The sequence below is a fragment of the Cuculus canorus genome, chromosome 1 (genome assembly GCF_017976375.1).
Source record: "Cuculus canorus isolate bCucCan1 chromosome 1, bCucCan1.pri, whole genome shotgun sequence".
Taxonomy (NCBI): domain Eukaryota; kingdom Metazoa; phylum Chordata; class Aves; order Cuculiformes; family Cuculidae; genus Cuculus; species Cuculus canorus.
The window spans coordinates 179,665,356-179,688,011 of record NC_071401.1 but is presented as its reverse complement, the minus strand read 5'-3'; the positions used below and the strand labels follow the sequence as shown (position 1 = coordinate 179,688,011).

At 36.8% G+C, this 22,656-nt stretch overlaps 1 protein-coding gene across 4 annotated transcripts in view; it reads left to right on the top strand.

Annotated features, from left to right (window-relative positions):
- DOCK4 (dedicator of cytokinesis 4) overlaps positions 1-22,656 on the top strand; it is a 248,507-nt gene that overhangs the window by 163,956 nt on the left and 61,895 nt on the right. For all 4 annotated transcript variants that reach the window (XM_054056438.1, XM_054056437.1, XM_054056436.1 and 1 more), the window contains exons 19-26: positions 99-182; positions 276-376; positions 1,103-1,184; positions 2,190-2,360; positions 3,815-4,007; positions 12,461-12,588; positions 14,706-14,840; positions 18,714-18,812. In XM_054056438.1, the coding sequence (XP_053912413.1) occupies positions 99-182; positions 276-376; positions 1,103-1,184; positions 2,190-2,360; positions 3,815-4,007; positions 12,461-12,588; positions 14,706-14,840; positions 18,714-18,812 (993 nt within the window). The remainder of the gene's footprint in view (positions 1-98; positions 183-275; positions 377-1,102; positions 1,185-2,189; positions 2,361-3,814; positions 4,008-12,460; positions 12,589-14,705; positions 14,841-18,713; positions 18,813-22,656) is intronic.

Here is a 22,656-nt window from a genome sequence, read left to right as displayed (position 1 = left end):
ATACACCTTTCTATCCTTTTAGATAGTATGAGAGGGACAATGTATTGCTTGTCACAGAAATACCCCTTCAATAACAAACTGTCTCTTATTCTCTCCAGTTTCTTCAAGATACACTAGACACTTTATTTGGGATTTTAGATGAAAACTCTCAAAAATATGGATCAAAAGTATTTGATTGTTTGGTAAGTTTCGTTTTGTGATGATGCTTAACACTATTTAAGAACTCAGTAAAAGCAAAAAAAAACACCTTTTTTTTCTTTTTCCCTCACATTTAGGTTCACATAATTAATTTGCTGCAGGACAGCAAGTTTCACCACTTTAAGCCAGTAATGGACACTTACATTGAAAGTCATTTTGCAGGAGCACTTGTGTACAGGTGAAGTCTGTATTTTTTCTATCTGATTTGAATACTGAAAATTATTTGCAGACTAAGCAGAATCAATTATTAGATTAAATTAAATTATAGCATTAGAAATTAAAATGCAGTGCTTGTATGAATGCCCAGATTTAGACCATTAAGGAGAAAGTAAAATAACTCTTTAAGTTACAAGAAAGTTTACTTGCTAATGCTCTAAAACTGGCTTAATTTTAAAAGCTGTTTCTTTTGGTGGGTTTCTTTATTTTAATTACTTTGAAAAACAGGAGTCTTAATATAATCAAGCTGCAATTGTGTTCACTGTCTGTGTAGAAGAGTGCACTAGTAAGTACCGCTTAGTTTGCTGTGCTCGCTGTATTTATTTGCTACCTAGACTTCCGTTAAAACCAATGCAGTTTAATGCGACAGCAAACCAATGTGTGGAATAGCAGGGGTGCTCCATGCTGGCAGGGACTCTTCTGGCTTAGCTGAGCTTGTGTATCCCTGTCAAAAACATTCTACTGCGTGTGTAATGCTGGTATTATTTCCTACTGGTCAGAGATCTACTAGGCTTTCAGCAGACTGAAAACTAAGTGTAGTATTGGGCCCCTGTAATGATTGGTGAATTCTAGTCCTATGTTTTGATTTTGTTAGCGTTTCTCTTGACAGCTATTGGTTTGCATTTTAAATGCAAAGTTAACCCTTCTCTCACTGATGTTTATAAAACTTTCTGATGTGCTATTCTAGAGATCTTATAAAAGTCCTGAAGTGGCATATTGATCGAGTCACTGAAGTGGAGCTGCACGAACACATACAGGAAGTGCTAAAGGTAATAAAAATCCTCAAAGGCAATTATGTGTTTGAGAGATGTTTTCATACAGTACCAACAGGTTTAACTTAGGAAATGAAGCAGCGTATGCATAAATGGTGGAATGGTAGTACTAATTATAGAGTGCTGTGGTCAGTTTATTCATTGCTCACTTTTGTCAGTAAGTTGATCAGTGGAGCCACTAGGCTCTGGAGCTGTATGCTCCTTGCTGGATGAGGATATACATGGCTAAGGGCTAGTTTTAAGAAATCAAATGTAGATTGATGGTATTAACATCTGTCACATAACTAAATCTAAATGGCAGACATACATGCTTGACCTGACACCAGGAAAGTCTACTGAAAGTGGTGATTTTGTTGCCCCATTTTGTACCATAAGTAGAGCACAATGTGGAATCAGGCAGAGTTGTACAACACGATAATCCCATTTAGGACAGATACTATAGCCTGGAAATAAAATATCAGTGTGGTACCCTTCTGTGCTTTTCTGTGCTGCTGTTAACTTAAGTATCTTGCTAGTAGGTAAGGACTGTATTATTAATTTACATTTCAACACTTTTGCGACTTAATTTAAGCTTTTTTTTTTTATTATCTGGTTAACAGTTGACAGGGAAAGAACTTTTAACAAGTAGACGTATTCTAAGAACAGCTAAAAAGTCTGAGCTGATTTCCTATTTTCGCCTTGTGTGTTTATGCAGTAGGTGTTTCTGTAGCCAAAGACATGCAAGGGATGAAGGGGAGAGGGAACAGTGTTGGGATTTTGCAGTTTTCCAGTTGTCGAAAGAGAGCAAGTGTTCCCTGGTTTGTGAAGATTATGAAGGCATTTCTGAGTATGTGCTTTTGAAATGTTGTTAGTGTTTCAATAGAAAGAATTGCCAAAATTAAATAACATAATGTCCTGTTTCAGGCCTTTGTCATTATTTGAATGATATAAGCATTGCATGTATTCTATTTAAAGATAAGCATGGTAACTTTTATGAGTTATCTATGATTTTGACATTTGTAGGCACAAGAATATATCTTTAAATATATAGTCCAGTCTCGAAGGTTATTCTCTATTGCCACGGGTGGACAAAATGAGGAGGAATTTCGCTGCTGTATTCAAGAGCTTCTTATGTCAGTACGCTTCTTCCTTTCCCAAGAAAGTAAAGGAGCTAGTGCTTTATCCCAACTACAAGTAAGTTTTCAAGCGCGCCTTGCTTATTGCCACTTACCACATGCAATACAGAAAACGTATGCATTCCTTATCTGTATTCCCAAGAAAGAAAAGGTGTTTTTTGCTAGACCAAAAGGGCATTTCATACCTTTTTACCTATTGTATGAAATTTTCATACCAGCAGCTTCTAAATATGCTTGGCATAGATATTCCTAAATCTAATATTAAATTTTGAATTGTGATATTATTGATATTATTGTTGTTGTTGTTACTATTATTATTCTGTTGCTGGTTATGAATAAAGTAATTTCTCTGGGCATTTTATAGGTTAGTTTAACCACATTGGAACTGAATAATTTGAGCCATAAAAGAGTTTTCATGCTTCATAAAAGACAGATTTTAAGTCTTGATGAACTGTATATTTTTATAAGCAGCTGATATCTTTATTTCAATGGAGACAGTAGAATTGACTAGTGCTAAAGTGCAGAGGCAAAATACATAGAAGACGTCTCTCTGCATTCAGTACCATAGATTTACCAACTTCCACAGCTCATAGATATTCCGTCCTCTTCCCCTGTTTCTATAACAAAAGGTGTTTTAGACCTGTTAAGAATTATTAATTTTTTAAGCTCTGTAGAAGGATGTTTTTCCAAGAAAATGGCAAATCAGAGAACAGAGTAGAGAGGTGGTTCTTCCATCTCATGTCAGGTAAGCAGGGGGAGTGAAAAAGGTAATAAAATGATACAAAAAACCCCACATTTAGAATTCTTCTTTAGTATCTTTAACCTTGAATGGCATCTGCTCTGACACCAGTATGAAGAAGGTGTGAGGTATGAGTAGCTTTCTCAATCGACAGGATTTGGAGAAGAAGAAGGGAATGTCAGTTCTGGCTTCTTTTCTCTGGCATTGCCATTGTTTTTTTCCCCAAGTGTTTTGTTTCCATATATGTTATATTCAGCAATGGATTTATAACCCTATTTTGGGATTGTTGAAGTGAACTAAGACTGCCAGTGCTGTCTCATTCCAAAATAGAAATGTCCATTATTTGAAAAATGGAAGAAATAGAGGCTGTCGTAGTACTTATCTTAAAACAAACCAAAACTCCACTCTTTTTCTGTTACCAACTTGCTTCTGTTATCTTTTTAAAAATTTCCTCTCACACATAGATACTGAAGAATCTGTAAAATATAAATATTTTTCTTCTAAGTTGAACTTCGTACTTTCACTTTGTCCTGAGAGAAATGAATAATCATTAGATAATGCTTAAAGGAAAATAGTCACAAGTGTAAGCCCATTAATGAACGTGAGGATAGTTCTGCTGAAAATACGACCAGTTTTAAAGCTACTAACTACCCTTGAAATGTAAACCCAGGCATGTTTCTACAGTTATTTAAATTTCCATCGTTATTTAAATTCTATAGATGTCAAAAGTATTCTCCAATATCTGACTAACCATTTTTGCCCTTTTCCTCTAGGCTGTGTTTCTCAGCTCATTCCCATCAGTGTACTCTGAACTTTTGAAGCTCTTTGATGTGAGAGAAGTGGCAAATTTGGTTCATGATGCTCTGGGCAGCTTGCCATCAGTCATGCATGGAGATGAGTCCCTTCAAGCTGTTAAACTGCAGAGTATTGGGAAAACTGTAGAGAGTCACCTATACACTAACCCAGGTGAGGTTACCCCGGGCTGCCTGTGGAGAAGGAACTCAAGTTGTATGCTTGGTACACAGGCCAGGTACACAGTGGAAGGGAATAATGTTGCTCCGAGTAGTGCTTCCCAAGGAACAGTTCTTGAAGCGCTGTGCTGTAGAAGCTGCTCATTTACGAGAATACAGTTGGTTACATTTAGCGGTTTGTGTTTTAGAGACAAAGACTCTTAAAATATAGTTGTATTTTGATCTACTGCTGGAAATAGGCCTATGAAGGATGTTTGTCCTATGCTTTTTAAGTAATATAAGGAAAAGGCTTTACTAATTTGATTTTTTTTTTTACCTTTTTTTCTCCTTTGGGGGCAGTTCAGCAAACAGATCGTCACTTATCCATTAAGTCCTATTTGTGTAACACTTGCTAGTTCAGCACTTTCAATCCTTCATTTCTTAATGTAGCATGAAAAGGCTACACAAATGCAAGTGATACTTGGTGCATAAAGTGTGTAACAGCATAGATATTTGCTGTGCAGGAGAAAAACTGTGTAGTGGTGAGCCTGATGTTATTTTTTTCTATTCCAAGTGAAACCCATAGAAGTGAGCAAATATTAAATTTGAGATGAACTAATTTTGAAATAAAAGAATTCAAATATAAGAGATCTAAAGAATTCAAATAAATGTTCATTTACTTATCAAAAGCCCTCATGAGAGCTGTTTGGGTATTGGCTGATAAGAGTTCAATACAAACAGCAACTTTTACCATCTAAATACATTGAAGATAAACACATTACAATGGTGAAGACTCTGCAGAAACCACCAGGATGTGCATAAATATTTTACCATGCTGCAGGCTCTGGGGAGACCTTATAGCAGCCTTCCAGTATTTAAAGGGGCTGGGAAGGGACTCTTTATCAAGGAGTGCAGTGATAGGGTGAGGGGTAACAGTTTTAAGCTGAAAGGGGGAGATTCAGATTAGATAATGGGAAGAAATTTTTTACTGTGAGGATGGTGATGCACAAGTTGCCCATGGGAGTCCTGGATGTTCAAAGCCAGGCTGGATGAGGCTTTGAGCAACTCAATCTAGTGGAAGGTGTCCACTTTTTTGTTCAAATCCAGTTTCATTATTAAGAAATCTGACTTTGTTTTGCCTATAAAAGCAATGAAAATTACAAGTTAAATTTTACATAGAGTGGGGATAGAATATACCGTTCTCAGACCACAGGGAAATTCACGTGAAAGACATCAGTCAGTAATATAAACTCCCAGTGTCCAGAAGAGTAAGCTCAGGAAAATGCTTCTACAGTGTCATTTCAGTCATCATTAAGTTGAAGGTCTTGCAGAGATCAGTGTCTTGGTCTTTTTGCCCTTAATGCTTTATCTCTTTATAGCACAAAAATATAAGTAGACTTACCCTCAGTCAGTACTCCTAGAAGGAAGTCCTTTTAAAATCCTCTTGCAAAAAAAAATTGCACTAGACTATGTTAATGCACAAAGTGAACTGTATACCACAATGTAAAGTCGAGGCTTTCTGTTGTGAAAATAGTTGATTTCCATTGCCCAGATGAAGATGATGAATACTGCAAGCTGTGGTGATAGCTAACACATTGGAACTAGATGGGAAGCAGGAAAATAGCTATTTAGTCAAATATCTAAAAATGAGGAGGGCACTTACTAGATAACAAATCCTGTTATCTGGAGCTTGAGATTTTTAAGTATTTTGTGTTGCAAGGGCCTGAACGATTAACATGTTAGGTCCCACTGCTGCAGAAATCGACTGACACTAAAGCTATGCTTCTGCTAAAACTGGGAGATACATTTGGTATTTTGTAGAGCTGAAAAATCAGGCATGCAGGGGTTGATTTAAGCTGCCCAAGCACAGATGTTTAGTACAATTTGAGATGTATTTAATACATATGGTCTCTACCTGCCTCTCTAGAGAGTACAGGTTATATATTGCATATTTACTGATTATGTGTGGATAGGATGTCTGAAATGGCTCTGTATTAAGACTTTGGTATAGCTTGCTTCGAACAGTTTTCTGTTTCAGTGCTTTTAAACTTCAACTCCTCCTACAGGAAGCAACTACAGAGATGTTGAAAGGTGGTCAAAACCAGTTAACTGCCTGACTCCTGTGAGAAGTTAGAGGGTACTAAGCCCTTACTTGACTTACGGTTTTCTGTATTTACTTCTGCATCTTTGTAGCACACTACAGTGGATGTCTAAAAAGACGCAAATGACGGTTTTCCTGCTGATAAAGACTAGCAGTACTTCTTTTCTTTTCCTCCTGGCTTTGCTTCCAGTCTGCTGGTATTTTGGGTGTAACTCTTTGGAGGCGTCCCTGTTGATACTTGTTGAATGACCAAACTGATGACCTACATATGCTTGTACACAGAAGATTTTCTGTCTTTGTCATTTCTGATACATCAGTACTCTAATACTTGTGTGTTATCTTTTTTGCATTAAATATTATTCTAACTTGCTTCAGATAAGAGTTAAACCAGTTTTACCAGGAAGAATTAAGGCTAATAACAGAGTAGCACATCTTAGACTAGAAAGGTTTGGGTTGAAAGGGACCTGATCATCATCCAGTTCCAACCCCCCTGCCATGGGCAGGGACACCTCCCACTAGACCAGGGCAACCTGTGCCAGTACCTCACCACCCTCATCATGAAGATTTTCTTCCTAATGTCTAATCTAAATCTTCCCCTTTCCAATTTAAAGCCATTTCCCCTTGACCTATCACTACACGCCCTCATAGAAAGTCCCTCCCCAGCTTTCTTGTAGCCCCTTTGGGTACTGGAAGGCTGCAATATGGTCTCCTCAGAGCCTTCTCTTCTCTAGGCTGAACAACCCCAGCTCTCTCAGCCTGTCCTCATATGGGAGGTGCTTCAACCCTCTGATCATTTTCATGGCCCTCCTCTGGACCTGTTCCAGCAGTTCCATATCCTTCTTATGTTGAGGATTCCAGAACTGGACTCAGTACTTCAGGAGAGGTCTCATAAGAGAGGAATAGAGGGGCAGAATCACCTCCCTTGACCTGCTGGCCACGCTTCTTTTGATGCAGCCCTGAATACGGTTGGCCTTCTGGGCTGCAAGCGCACATTGCCGACTCATGTCAAGCTTCTCATCAACCAGCACCCCTTCTCTGCAGGGCTGCTCTCAAGCACTTCGTCTCCCACCCTGTATTGAAACCGCAGATTGCCCTCACCCAGGTGTAGGACCTTGTACTTGGCTTTTTTGAACCCAGCTTGTCCAGGCCCCTCTGGATGACATCCCATTCTTCTGGTGTGACAGTTGCACCACTCAGCTTGGTGTCATCTGCAAACTTGCTGAGGATGCACTCAATCTTGCTGTCTATATCATTGCTGAGAATATTAAAGAGCACTGCTCCCAGAACGAACCCCTGAGGGACACCACTTGTCATGGATCTCCATCTGGACATTGAGGAGTCTACCACTACTCTCTGAATGCAACCATGCAACCAATTTCTTATCCACTGAACAGTCCGCCTTTCAAATCTATATCTCTCCAATTTAGAGAGAAGAATGTTGTGGATCTTGCACCATGTTCTTCTTGATGTGCTTAAGCAGTAATTAGCATTCTTCTTACGAGGCAAAAAACTTTGTGTCTTCCCAAAATATGAGAGTTTGGACCTCTGCGCAAGAGTAACTGTGTAGGACTTTTCCATTTAAACAGGAGAAACTTTTCAAAACAGATAGAGGAGGGTTTTAATTCTCTGACCATTTACATTGTCGATATCATAGCGTGTATATGTATCATATGGTGTGATATATCTGTACATGTGTATATCATATCTGTGTATATATATATGGAGCTGTGTATATACCATATCTGTGCATGATACATACATTATGAAGCTAGGAAAAATCCCAAGTTGGTGTTTTAAAGACATCTTCATGTGTTCATTTTATTTCTTTCATATGTAAAGTTTTAAGTATTTTTTATATATATCTTATTCCTTATCTGTTTTTATTATTTTGTACTGAAACCCACTATTAATAGATTAGGAAAGTGACAATTATGTATTTGTTTTCTTTCTGAGATAGACTGCTTTCAGCAGTCTGTGTTTGTGAATGAGTTCATCTGGGAATTGCATCGTGAATATCATAGGAGGAGGTACACATGGGAAACTGTATATTTTGATAGTCATTCAGAGATTAATATCTGGTGCCATTAGTGAGAACAATATCTTTGGATTTCCTTATGGAAGGGATGTTGATACATGTTAGACTTCCTATGGAAATGAAGTCAAAGTTAGCAAGTTCAGGAAAAGATACCATTAACTGATAAGGAAGGTTAGTTTTAGAAGAGAGGTACTGATTTCCCTCTTATTCCATCCATTTTTCAAAAGGCTTGAAACTTCTCTTTAATGAGACTTGTAGGATATCTCAGTAATCCCTGCAAGCTAATTGGTATAAAAATGCACAAAGCTTATCATTATTGAAATAGTTGATACAAATACTGAATTAAATTTAGTTAAAATTCATTAAACTTTAGATGCTAATATAGAATTTGAAAAAACAAAACGGTCCCTTTTTCAAAACATAAAGGGTTTACATTTTGATCCTTAGTACTGCTTTCAAGTACTCCAGGATCTTTTTCAGATTAATTAGTTATTTCTTAATTTTTCTTCCACAGCAATATACTGTTCTTTGGAGTTGTGTGTGTGCTTCAATGCACAGCTTTGAGGGGATGTGTATATGTGCATTGAATACAAATATTCAGCTTTTAGTAGCACCTCTGTGGTACAGAGCAGAAAATATTTTGCAAAAGCTTTGCAAATGTTACTTCTCATCTGTGGCTCTTTTTTAGGGCAAGGGAGGACTTTCTCAGCCTCACCTCTGATTTCCTTTTGCACTACAGGCAATTGAAAACCATTCCTCATTAAAGTTTTGAAGCTGACTGTTCTGAGAACAGCAACATGTCCATGCAGTTACAGAGCAGGCATATAAGTTTGATTTTGGAATTGCAGTGATAACTGTTTGTTTGACTTAAGCGTTTTCTTCTCCTACCACACTGAAGTCCAGGTCTTCCAGACTAGGAGATTTATATTGAATAGGTCCAAGTAAAACTATGAAAACCAAGAACAACTTCCTTGCTTCTCACTGGTGAAGGAGAATGCTGTTTACTTGTTTAAAATGTTCAGTTACACTAATTCTTTTTCCAGGCAAGCTGAAGTTTTGTTGATCTGTTCAGATATAGTCATTGAAATGAATATCACTTTTCTGAAATTAATCTTTAAAATTCACTATCATAAAGAAAGTTTTGTATGTCTGTGCAGATGCTTTACCCGTAATTGAAAAGCAAGAGGGAAAGTTGTGCAGTGAATTAAATAATAAATGTTAGTGTAGCTTGCGTAGGAAGGTCACAAGGATTGCCTAGAGTAGTCTCTCTTTGTAATTATGCAAAGCATGTATTTGAAAAGCTCTATGTCATTATTTTTTCCCTCTCTTTCTGTATATTTGTAAAGGGCAAGTATTAGCATTTTAAAGAGTCAGCTAATTTGGCTTCCTACAGAGAAGAAAAATTAGGATAGTGGCTACGTCTAGGAGTTCTGATTATTGCACCATTCCTTGCACTCATTAATTTTTCTGTATGCAGTGGCTCTAATTGCAGCTGACAATTTTTAAGGAAAAGAGTGCCCTGAGACAAATGTTGTACTCTACATTCTCCAGACTTTCTCACATATTCACCTTTTAGTCAAACCAAGGACTATGCCAGCTCTGCTCTTCTGTAATACCATTATAATACATCTCTCCACTTATACAGGTCAAGACAGACAGGTATTTAGATTATGGGCTTACGATTAATATATCTAAAGCTGCGTTATATGTGGTGGTTAGTTTGATAACTGGTACTGTTCTCTCCCATGTATAGTTGCAAGATATTGTAAGCTGCTTTTTGCTAATCTGTTTGGTCTTGGTGAAACAAAGTTCCTGATCACTTTATGGAGCTTTTGCAAAAAATGAGATGCTTGAAACAGCTGAATGAAGATGCTTAGTTTTGACTGAGGTGCTTCAGGTCGTATGATATGGAAGAGTTGGCTATTAACAAGTCAAGGGTTGGCTACATGTAGATTTTCTGTTCTTCAAAATGGAGTTCTAAATGCTGTGCTTACATGTAAGCAGTACACAAAGTACTGAGCACCTCAGGAAAGGTACCAAAATCTGTGTCTGCTCATCAGGAAGCTGCCAAGAGTTAACCAAGAAGAAACGTGTTGGCACAGGGCTGATTCTGTTTTCTCCTCAGTGGGCTGAGTGATTTGAGTTGTAGCTGCAAGACAGGACCTGCTGACCCGTGGCTCAAAGGATAAGGCTTACACCAGTAACACATGAAAGAGCTACTGTGATTGCTGTTTTAACAGCTGTGGATTTGAGCATTTGAATGGGAATGGAAGACTAGGTTCAGTTCAGGGCTCTGTCAGCCTGGATTTGGCTTCCTATCACCTACCTGCAGGGACAGTCCTCTAACTGCAGAGCTGTAGGATGGTTTACACAGTACTCTTCATCTCTTCTCTTGAAGATGGATTACCAGATAGTCAAGAATTCAGTATGCATAAGGCCTAACGGAAAGCAGGGAAAAGGAGCCATCCCGTGTAACAAATGTCCTATAGCCTAGATCTTTTTTATAGGAATGGAGAGTTCCTGCTTTTTTTTTGCTTCAGCTGAAGGCATTAGCTCTGTTTTTTTAGCCATCAGTAATCAATAACCGGATTTAGCAGTGGGAATCAGAAGAGGCATCTTCATAACCACAAGTCTGCATCTTCCTGCCTGCTTTCCTTTTGACTCCGTAGACCTTGCAGTAGATGAGTCGGTGGCACCTGTGCACACTTGACAGCTCGAGACTACCTGGGGCAACACTTTTCTGAGCTTCTGGTCTTTAAGGTAGACAAACAGAAAGAACCTTGTTGGTTTCGTTGAGTCATGTGCCCAGCTGCAGTGCTTCAGGCAGATTGGAATTCTCAGGTCAGGCCTGATGAAAACCTACCAAGGCATTTGCAGAAGTAAGCGGTTACTGGATAGAGGCTGTTTGTTCCTCAGTTTGGGGTTTCAGTACCACTGGTTTTAGATTCATTGATGACCTTTTGCCTATTGCCATAAAGTCTTTATGATTTTCTTCAGTAGGAAAGAGACAAACTACACCTAAATAATGTGTGAAACACCGTTTTAAAAAGAGCAGGTAATTTTTTTTTAGAACAACAGTATACCTAAATAGTGTGTACAGATCATCTTATCCATATGATTGATCTAGTGTTCTATGGATAACTAGACAAAGAAAATAGGGGAGTAATAGATAAAAACAAGAGTACTGTATTTCAGTGAGTGGAAGAAGCATTCAATAAATAAAGCCACAGAATAAATTTATCTTTTTCTCTTTCCCAGAAAAAAGAAAGGAAGTATTTGAGGGGGAAGAATATACAAACACTAATCCATGAACAACACCTGTAAGGCACAATGATTTTGGGAGTAATTTTCAAGCTAGATAAACTCAGTTTTTAGGAAATAATTATATTAATGAACAAAGAAACTGAGTGGATGAATATGTTTAGATAATGTAGTACATAATCATCATTAAAATTTTAATAGAGGAAATGATTCAAGTACATTTCTATGAGAACATAATTTCTCAATTACGGAAAAATTATGGAAAAAGATCTAAACCCAACAAAATTAAAACAGATAACGCCCATTCAATTTATCAAGTTGTAAATAAATGTTTACTAAGTTAATCACAAGTGTAAATATTAGGTCTCTTCTCATTTAAAATTGTCTTTGATTATAAGAAAAAAGAAGCAAGAAAAAGTAGCATGTTAATCAAGATCTTGCATAATTTTGAGAGAGTTCAGGATTGAAAATAGCACCAAAGAGCTGTGTTTGGAAAATGAAATAGAGGAAAGGCAAATTATTTTATGTAGACACCAGTAGTCTAAATTGCTCATACTGGAGGAGTGAGGAATCTGGAAAAGTGAAAATCCTGAAAGAAATCTGAAAGTGCTGCTTGTCTGTAAAGTAGGACTCATTTGCAGAATAACGTAAGTTCAAGATGAAGTCTGTTGTGACGTTGGCTTTCAAAGGGATCTTGTCACATGGCAGGGAACAGTAGAGCATAATTTTGCATTATTATGAATACAAGTATTACTATGCTGAGGTTATTTGCATGACAGTTCAATAAATACTTAGAATTTTCTATTATATTTAGCACATTCCACACAGTGGTGTTTTTCTAAATCCATGAGATGACATACTGATTTTGAAAATATTGTTTATTCTTTATATATTTGCTTTAGGATTGTCATGATTATGAAGTAAAAGCCTCTGCTTATCAAAAATGTTGGTTAAAGCAAGAAAAGCTTCTGCTTATCAGTAGTACTTGTATGGACTGAAGACAAATTTTATATCTGTATTACAATTAAATGGTTCTGTAAGAAGCTTCTACTCATTCTTCATTGTTTTCCAGATTCTCGATATATTCTTCTTCCAGTAGTTTTACATCATCTTCACATGCATTTACAAGAGCAGAAAGACCTTATAATGTGTGCACGTATCCTTAGCAACATATTTTGCCTCATCAAGAAGAACAGCTCAGTAAGTAAACACTGTGACATCCACAAGGTGTTGATCTTCTTTATATATGGCTCAGTGAAATTTAATAACACAAACTGGACCTTGACCAAGGCCATTTTAGAGAGTTCTCAGTGTAATGATTCTGCATAAACACGTCGTGTTGATTTCTCATGAGCCTTTTCTTCCTATGCAAGAATATCTTAATTGTAGCACATAGTGTTCTGCCAAGCTTTGACTCTTTTTGTGTGTTTTACTGGAGATAAAGAAACGTCCACTTTTTTTTTAGAGGCATTTTCTGTTGTGGTCTGTTTAGTTGTACGAGACACAGGGAATGATATAGATAAGCCGATTGATAGGAGCATTGCAAGGGAGGTTGCACTTGCTGGTTTTAGTTGATATACTTTGTGGCAAATTTCTGATGCTTGTGTTTGCAAATTCGTCAGTAAAAGCTGTATATGAGAACTGGCTTAGATAAGTGTATTGCAGGTATGAAGGTGATGTTAAGTTCTGACAGGCAATGGGATATAAGACAATTAAAAACACATATTGCCTGTAGTTGCTGCAGTACATATATATCAAGGCCAGTATGCATTACAGTGTAGTGTATTAGTGAGAACTGTTTTATGTTTTTCTTCATTTCATACCACTGCAGGAATTAAAGTTGCTCCATCAGTGATTTGGTTATGTACCTGGCTTGCAACTTTGACACTGTAACAACAGTTTCATTGCAGCTGCTCCTGAATTAGCATAATATCTCATGTGGTTTTGGGCTGGGAGAAAGACTTAAATGTCAGGAGTTCTCTCGTTTGGAGTCACCAAACCAGAGATGTACACGATAACAAGTGGATGTCTACATAAAACTCCAGCGTTCAGGATATGCAGCTACTATTTTTAGTAGTCTTTGAGTCATTGGTGAATATGATATGACTTTTGTAAATCAGTTCAGAACTGGCTTCCTTCCATGGTAATCAAGCTAATATAGAGGCTGAAGGAACAAGTGAATTTGCAGTCAGGCAGCTTTAGAAATTAAGATTGTTAACCATTGTAGCACTAGTTTGTATATAAGTCCTTACGGTTGGTAGAGTTCCTAAATACATTGTGTACTGTCTGTGTTCATAATTGGCAAAGTTAAAAATTGTTTGATACTAGATGAAGAGACAGAGAACAGGGCTGTGACACTAGACTCATCTTGAGTCCAATAAGGAATATTGAGTTTTGTTACAAATCATATGCTTTGGGTGTGTAGGAAGAAGAACAAAAAAAAAAATCACTCCTACACCTCGATGTCAGCAAAGTTGAATGATCTGTTTGTCAGCTGACTTTTAGTTTGGTTGTGTGCATTTGATTATGAAGTGTTTCTTTCTGTGAAAAAATGTCATCTTAAATTGTAGATAAAATCACTCAGATTAAGATTGTATTGTCTGCTGCAGTGGAGACAGAAAACATTGTTGAAACAGGGAAAACCTTTTTCCGTCTGAATTAAAAGGGAAAGCTAACTACAACTTGACTTCATCAAGTGCTTTCATGCATGTAATTAAGATATTCATGGTCTCTTGTGGCAGTGAACACTTTGGTTCCTTTGTATTGATGTTGCGTGCAAGCAGTTGTAGACTTGCATAAATGACTAATTTGTTTGTGCTATTCAGTTGATGGGAAGCATTATAGCTGGTCCTTACTGATGAAGGTCTTGAAGGTTGAGCACCATCTGCTTGTTTCTGGTGATAGTTTCAAAGTGTGAAAACAGGATTCTGCTTTTTGTAATTTAAACCTCTTGGCAAATTCCCTAGAAAATATATGGCTGTTACCTATAAAAATCTTGCCCAAAAGTTCTCATATGTTATTTACAGCTTTCTTCTAGACGTTAATTGAAAATAGAGCTATGCTAATTTGATGAATGCTAACATATTCACAGTCATCCCTGTAAATGTCCTTTATATCTGAGTACAATGTAGTTAAATGAAGTGTGTTAGAAAAAAATCAATAGAATTAAACAATATCTTAATTAGAAAATAGTTCTTTTTTCTTAAATGTAACATTCATAGTAAAACTATCATTGGTTTCTAAAATGACATCAAAGAAAATATACCTGTGGTCATCTTTCTGTTTTAAAATCTTAAATTATTTCTTTGCTGTTTAAGGAAAAATCTGTCCTGGAAGAAATCGATGTGATTGTAAACAGCCTGCTAGATATTCTGTTAAGGACCATACTAGAAATCACCAGCCGACCACAACCATCAGGCTCTGCTCTGCGTCTCCAGTTTCAAGATGTGACTGTAAGTTCCTTATAATGAAATAGCTCACAAATAGTCACTGATTGGACTACTAGATTTGTGACAATATTGTCTTTATACTGTGATTCAGAATATTAAGATTTTATGTATAAAATAGAGAATGAGAAGAACAAAGAAAAGTTTTCTTGCATTTTATTAATTTTCAGTAGAGATAGCTAATATGTTTTTCATTAGATTTATTTATAAAGTGTGACTAAAAAAATCCTGAAAGATAAAAAAAAAATTAGATTTTTTTCAGGTGAATTTTTTCACTATAACAGTTTAATGAATAGATAGTTGCTTTTCAGACCGGTATTTCCTCTGAGATCAAACATTTCACAAGATATTTAATAGCTGTGGAAGAAATGCATTGTTGTTGATTTTTGTTTTACTTTATCCCACAGAGAACAAACGTTATATGAAGTGTTTTATAGAGCTGACGAAGCTCTGTAATAAGATAATGCCATGCCTTGTGATTCAGCAGGACTATACATCTAAGAGTTTGAGGGTTTTTTTTCTTTAAATTAAAGAATTACAAATGTACTCTGTGTGGCTTATTGGGCCATCATAAGAAAATCTCAGCTAAAGTAATGTTTGTAGTATTAGACTGTTAGTGTAGCAAAGCTTTGAGCTTATTGGTTCTCTCTAAGATAGCCGCTTTCTTGCAGATTAAGTTTTCATAAAACACCATGACAGCCTAATTCTTTCACACCATCAAAAAATTAGACTCTAAAAGTGCTTTCAAGTTGCAAAATTTTCTTTCTATGCATCAGAAAAGCCATCACTGTCACCAGAGGAATTTCAAAGAATACTTAATGTGGAAGTGACTCACAGCACAGCATAAGGCAGTTACATACGTTTATGTAGAAACATCATGCAGCATGGGCTTATGGCAACACATAGAGCCAGATTCTTGGAACTATTTGTAGAGCAAGTATGATAAAGTACTTAATGTGAGTACAGCAGTAGAGTCTGTTCCGGTATGTTACCATTATTTCAAGCTGCACGTATCATAAAATATTCTTTGTGATGTATCATGGCAGCACACTGGATAAAACTGTTATATATTTACATCGGATATAGTCTTACTGGTGGAAGTAGTCCCAAACTCACCTCAGTGCGATGATCTAAGCCCACATGTTACTGTTCTTCTGCACAAAGAAGCAGCATAAAGTGGCAGCATAAAATCAGGCAGTGTCACGCTGTGTGCTGCCATGACTGTGCAGTTTCATTAATCTCAGGGTTCTGGTACCTTGGTACCATTTCTGTTTGCAGTGAGGAATCTTGTTGGGTGGCAACCTGCAAGGTGAATGTGATGCTTTAAACTTAGCATATAGGAGACGTTGTCTTAGAGAGTCAGTGTTACTGACGTTGCACTAACAGACATTGAATTTAATGCAGTGGTGGAAGCGAAACTTCTGCTTTAGGATGTCAGTGATGAAGATCTTTGGATTTCCTCAAGAAAAATGTGTTTGCATATAAAGAGTTAGCAGAAATCCATCCAAAGCAAACCTGTATTGATTTCAGATATTGGAAGTTTGGTCACTCAGAACCTGAATGAATTGCAATTTATTTGTGAGCTCTGTGTGTGTATTTTAATATTTGTGCTCCTTAACTCAGGCACAAAACATTTCTCCAGGATTCTATCTAAGTGAATTGGATATACTGCTTGGCTTGACTTGTGATACTAGGATTGGATCCTAAATTGTTTCCAGCAAGGTTATGTCTGTAGTATTTGCTTTCATGCATGATTCGCATGTACCCTGACTAGTTAGTCTGTGGCTAACACTGGCAGAAATCTTAGAACATGTGTTTTTGTGTTAAGTTCAACAAATACAGCTGAATGTTCCTTGTTATTTTAGAAACTAGCTGCCTATATCGCTACCTACATTTGAATTAAAAGTTCAAATTTAGAAGTCAGTTCACAATTAGCTAAAGCTGGTACCCTTTTATAGCTAATTTGTCTGTCAACTATAATAGTACAGCTTTCTATAATAGACTATGACTTTTAATATACTACTATTAAGTCAAAGTAAATGTGGGAACTTAGAAGGAAGGTGACCAGAACGGTGTTCTTAAAATGCCTAAGCCAGAAAGTGAGTGTTCAAAAGGTTTGTACTCAGATTTTGTTCACTCAAGCTGGCAATCAGATAAGATACACCCTTATTTATTTACTCTGCTTATTTTGGCTAATTGACCAACTATGAGTGGTCTCAGATTTTATAACTGGAATAAAAGTCTTCAGAAATTATCCCTGTTTAGATGAACCTACATTATACTAAATGGCATGATAAAATCATGTTGAGGTATAATGAAATTGAAAATATTAAAAAATAATGATAAAAGACCAGAGTCTTTTTGTTTCTTGAACACAACCTGATAGATTCAGAAATAAATATTCAGATATTTACAAGAAAGCAGCTATAACCTGGATGGTTAATCCTAGAGCATGAAGATTAAGAGACTTTGTAGCCTTAAGATATTGTTTCGAGAATGTTAGGTTTACTGTAAAAAAAAAATTGGGTTTACAGGGAGGTAATTTGGGATCATTACATCAATGTAAAATCTTATTATGGGCAAGACAATTATTATTTTATCACCTTATTGCCAGTGAAAGCCATCACCTCACACACCACCAAGTACACAAGGTATAAACCCTTTCAATGTAAAATCTGGAATGGCCATTCCTGTGAAAACATACTCCTGGTTTAGACTTATTCTTTTATTTTAGTCTTTTATTCTATGAAAGACAGGAAAAATGTTCTCAAAATTTGACTTGACAAAAGATACCGTTTTAAAGTACAGTTATCTTGACAAAGATACCGTTTTAAAGTACAGTTATCATACCTGTCTGTTCTCCCAGTCTCATTCCCCTTTCCTGGTAGATACAAGCCAGAAAGTGTTTTCCGCATTTTTAAGAAGCTTGTAAGATGTCAGAATTGTTCTCTTTAAGGAGTGGGATGCAACCCTGACCTTTTACTCTTTGCTGTCCTCACTTATTCTGCAGTCACACAGATTGATACCATTCAGTGTTTCTTCCCAGTTCAAAAGGGAACAAGCAGACAGGGAAGGGAGAGAGGGAGAATCTATTCCTTCCCATAAAGTCTTGTTCATTTGACCGCTCGCTGAAGATACCCAGTGCTGTTCTCTGCTCTTTTGTTCCTGAATCCATGCTGATTGAAGGACAGCTTGGCGAATGTGCATCAGTAGTGGCAGTGGGGAATCTGTGTAGCAGTGTAGTAAGTCCCTCAGCTGCTTCTTGGAGCATCCCTTTTCTGGAGTCTGGGCCATGGTGGAGTGTGAATCCAGGAATCAGCACTGTGGAAGAGAGTGTCTTGCTCTACTTCTGTTCAAAATATTTCCGAAGTCTGTTCAGTCCTATAAAGGAGCAATTTTTGACAATTATTGTTTTTATTGTGTAAAAATATTTTGAAAAATTCTCAGCTAACTCCATTAATTTCTTCCCTAAAGGAAAACAATAGCGTTCTTCCCAAATTTTTTGCAATTTTTTTTTTAATATTTGTTTCAAAACTGGGTGAAGTAATTTTAGTAATCTAAATAATCTATTTGAACATAGATACAAGGGAAACAAATCAGAAATCAAAATTTTACTGATGTGGCCTTTCTGTAACTATTTCAAATAGATTTGATAAGCAAGTAAACTGCATTTGAAAAAAAAAATAATTCTTTAAATGGAAAGGAAGTTCATAGCTAAATTAATATATTTTCACAAAATATGGAGTCTAAGCCTAATTGTAGACTTTATTTTCCTTACCTTTGTTAATTATTTATAAATGCTTGTAATATGATAGTTTAAGCTCAAGTACAGAAGATAATATAATCTATAATATTTCTATTCTTGGCTTATCCAAACAGGGGGAATTTGTCTCCTGTTTGTTGTCACTCTTGCGACAAATGACTGATAGACATTATCAACAGCTTCTTGATAGCTTCAGTACAAAGGATGATCTGAGGGTAAGTAACAGAAGTGTCTTTGTACTTGTTCAAGTCTCTTTGATTTATCTCTCTTTAAGAGATAACTGTGCTTTGATGAAACGCTTCTGTATTTAAATGCAATCTGTTTTTCAGGTTAGCTAACTTTTGCACAGGCTTTATGTGTACTCAGGTCTGCTGTTATGGTGGTGCTAGGATTCTCTTATTCTACAATGACAGCAGATAAAACAGGGATAGGGAGGCTATATAATTGCTTTAAATCCATAAACTTAGCCTTGAAGACTGTTTTAAAGGTAATGTCCATCTAAGGGTGCGTAGTTCTGCTCAAGTCTTCCTTTCAGGCAGTTGGATGTTTGATTTATTATATTTGTTTGTTTGTTTGTTCGTTCATTACATTATGTATGACAATGGCAGATGCACAGATTGAGAAATCCATATTCAACTAACCCACTGTTTTTCTTAACTGTGCAACAAGTCTGTTGGCCTGTCAGAGTTGTGATGTCTGTCTGCCTAGTTTGATCATGGAAGAGAGCAGCTACAGAGCTCTTTCAGGGCAGTTTCTACCAATTTCATTTGACAGAGCTACTGGGTTCATGGAGATACATCACTTTTCATTCCTTTTTTGGAGGAGAATGGATTTAAAAAAAAAATAAAGTTTCCTTAATGAAGATTTATACTAAGACTTTTACTCTGCTAAACCCTGAAAAATTTACATAGTAGTAATTTTGATCCACACAAGAAATCTTGAGAAATCACTTGTGCCATTATTCACCCAGTGATCCTAGATAGGAGAGTAATTGTGTCCTAGAATGATAGTATGTTTTTAGATGTTACTGTTTAATGACCATTTGATAAACTTAAGTATAGCCCTGAAAAGAGGAATCTAGTCATGGTGCAATTTCAGATTTCATTGAATTCTGGATACCTGTTTGGAGTGGTCCTGAAGAGAGCACACCACTCGTGAGAGCTTTTTCTTGGTGAAAATAAGATGGTCATATTGAGCTGTAAAGATAGAAGATACTGCTGAGAAGTTACCTCTGTCATAAATCAAGAGTACTACCTAGAAGTTGCAATTTTTGTACTAGTATTACAGCATCTATTTTCACCTGGCATAGTTGCTATTCTTAGGCAATTTTTAGTATGTGTTGTAGAACCTAGGCATTTTTTACTGAAAATACTTCCTGTTTTGTTTGCATTCTGAGTAGTTCTGTATTTCTAGGTTTAGATTTTCATATTTCCTAGAGGTTTCTAGATTGGTTTCTGTTTGATGTATCTATGAAATACAGTATTGAGTTTATTCAAACTGTCTTGCTTCTATAACATGAAAAATCTCTAGAATAAATGGTTGAATGGTGTTTGATTTGACACGTTTCTGTTCCCCCCACGCATATACCCTACTATTACACAGAGACATATGGAAAGCAGCTGTAACAAGTGCCATCAGCTATCAAAATAGAGGTCTTAAGAACTCAAGTCCAGAGTTTATTTCCATTCAGATCTCATCAAATTGGCATCAGCTCCACCAGTGATTCAGTGGCAGTAGGTTGATCATAATTAATGCAGCATTTCTTCTCTTCTGAATCTTAAATAATATTAGATATTGGGTTTTCCCCCTTAGTTGGAAATATCAAATACCACTGAAATGTGTATAACAGGGAGCAAGAGGGGAAGATGAGAGCTAGTGTGTGAGGCTGACGCTGCTGCTAATCACGAGGTGACTCTGTATGACTTAGACTATCTATACCATTTTGCCACCTACCTCTGTATTTTCCTTCTTTGTTTGCCAAGTGCAGAACTTCCTTGGTACTTTATACTGCTTTAAGATATGCAAGATATGGAAATGACATCAGTTTGAGTAAATGAAGGCGTAAATATCTGTGTGAAGACTTTTTTTGTGCGAAGTGTTTCAAGAGATCGAACTAGTAACCATGGTTAATCTTGTGGCTATCATATGTACGGGTGGAAGAGGTGCTGAGGGGCATGGTTTAGGGAGTGTTAGGAATGGTTTGACTCGATGACCCAGTGGGTTCCTTCCAACCTAGTGATTCTGTGATTCCATGATTAGGATTTAAGATTCAGTGGTAACTACTATGAGCTTGCTATATTTTTAATCCTCTTTTTGCCCCCTGCTCACTGAGGTCAGAGTGGATTGGGTCTTCCCTAAGCCACATTACAAATTACAAATCTGATATGGTGTTTCCAAGGGACTTACCTGGGTGTAGTGGAGGCATTTGAATTCCTATCTGCTCAGCTTTTTTGCTTTGCCTACCTCTATTTATGTCTTATCATCTGTACTGAACAATTCAGCACTGATACCACAAGGTACTTCTTTTTTCTTCTGGACTGATTCTTAAGTTGAGTATGTCATGTGCCTGCATGAGTACATGTTTGCACAGCATTTGTGGTACTATTAAAAAAACAACCCACCTAATGCTTTGCTTCTCCAAACAAATATTCATTTGTGCAAGTCCTTGTAAAAAGGGAATTAAGGTTACCATTAATTCTATCAAATATCAAAATATACTTGCAATTCTTATTCTTTTTTTTCTTTAACAATTTATACTAAAAATGTTAAAGGCTGTTCCAGCTTGTTAATTACAGTATAGCAAAATGAAGACTTTAAAGGAATGACATCTACTATTTTTTATGTGACATGCACCTGAGTGATGCATTAAACAAGTGGTTGTTTATGGAAGTATTTCCTCTTTTTTTTCGTAAATATATTTAGTTTAAGTAATGGACATGGTGACTATTTTTTTTTTAGTAAGTTCTTTAAATGACCCAGGTTTTTACCACACAAAGCAGAAGATAGAGAAAGCATTTTGGATTTGAAAACATGCAAATGAAGTAAGAAAGAAATGACAGAGGATTTGCGGCTGAGTGTTAGCACGAAAGACTATACCTCGCTCACTTTTTGAAACAGTGAATTTAATGAGACAGTAGTTTTAAATGCTTCATTTTATCTTTCAGTATTTTTTTAAAGATATGCTCTTTTTGCTTACCACAAAATACATCTTCTTCTAGTAAATGTATTTTATAGCAATTTATAGAACAGAGGCACCCTTGTGGGTGGATATTTGCTGCTGCAAAAAAGCTCAGACATAATTTATGACAAAAGGTAACAGTGGGAGTTATAAATAGGAGAAGTGGGAAAGTTAATGAGAAAAACAGTGTGTGTTAGCACAATGCGGCTTTGACCACAGCACGGTGGGTTTGATTGATATGTCTGGGGTTTTTAATTAATAGATTTAAAGAAGACAAAACAAACAGATAAGCACCTGCCAGAAGGCTTAGTTTTTATCCATTGGCAGTGTACCCTACATCATGTGGCAAAATAGGTATGCAGGAGAGATCTGTTGGAGCAAAAGATAATGTGTCATGTGGATGGGTGTAAACCTTGCTAGTTCTCTCATCCCTCTCTTCCAGCAGGGTAAGGCGAGTGCCAAACCCTACCACCAAGTGCAATTTATTCCAATGTTTTCTTCTTTAATGACCCCTTGTACCCAGGCTGTATGAGATCTGCAGGGATGGGGAGTGTCTCTGGGGGAGAAGCTCAGTTCTAGCCACCGTCTTCCTCCAGCTATGCAAGGACATCCACTCACACATGGGACTTCTGAAAGGATGAGTGCTGAGGCAAAGGGATAGCTCTGAAACAAATATTTGAGTGGCTTCTGATGTAGATAGAGGAAGCATTGAGGGAAAGTTCTGGGAAACAAGTAAGTTCTGGGACAACAAGTAGTGTAACAACTCTGCAGTGTGAACCAAAGCAATGGATAATCAAGCAATTGGCTTCAAAGTAGACTGTTGGCCCAAACTAAAATGTTAATGTAGATGGACCCTGAGGGATCAAGTGAGGAGTTTAACC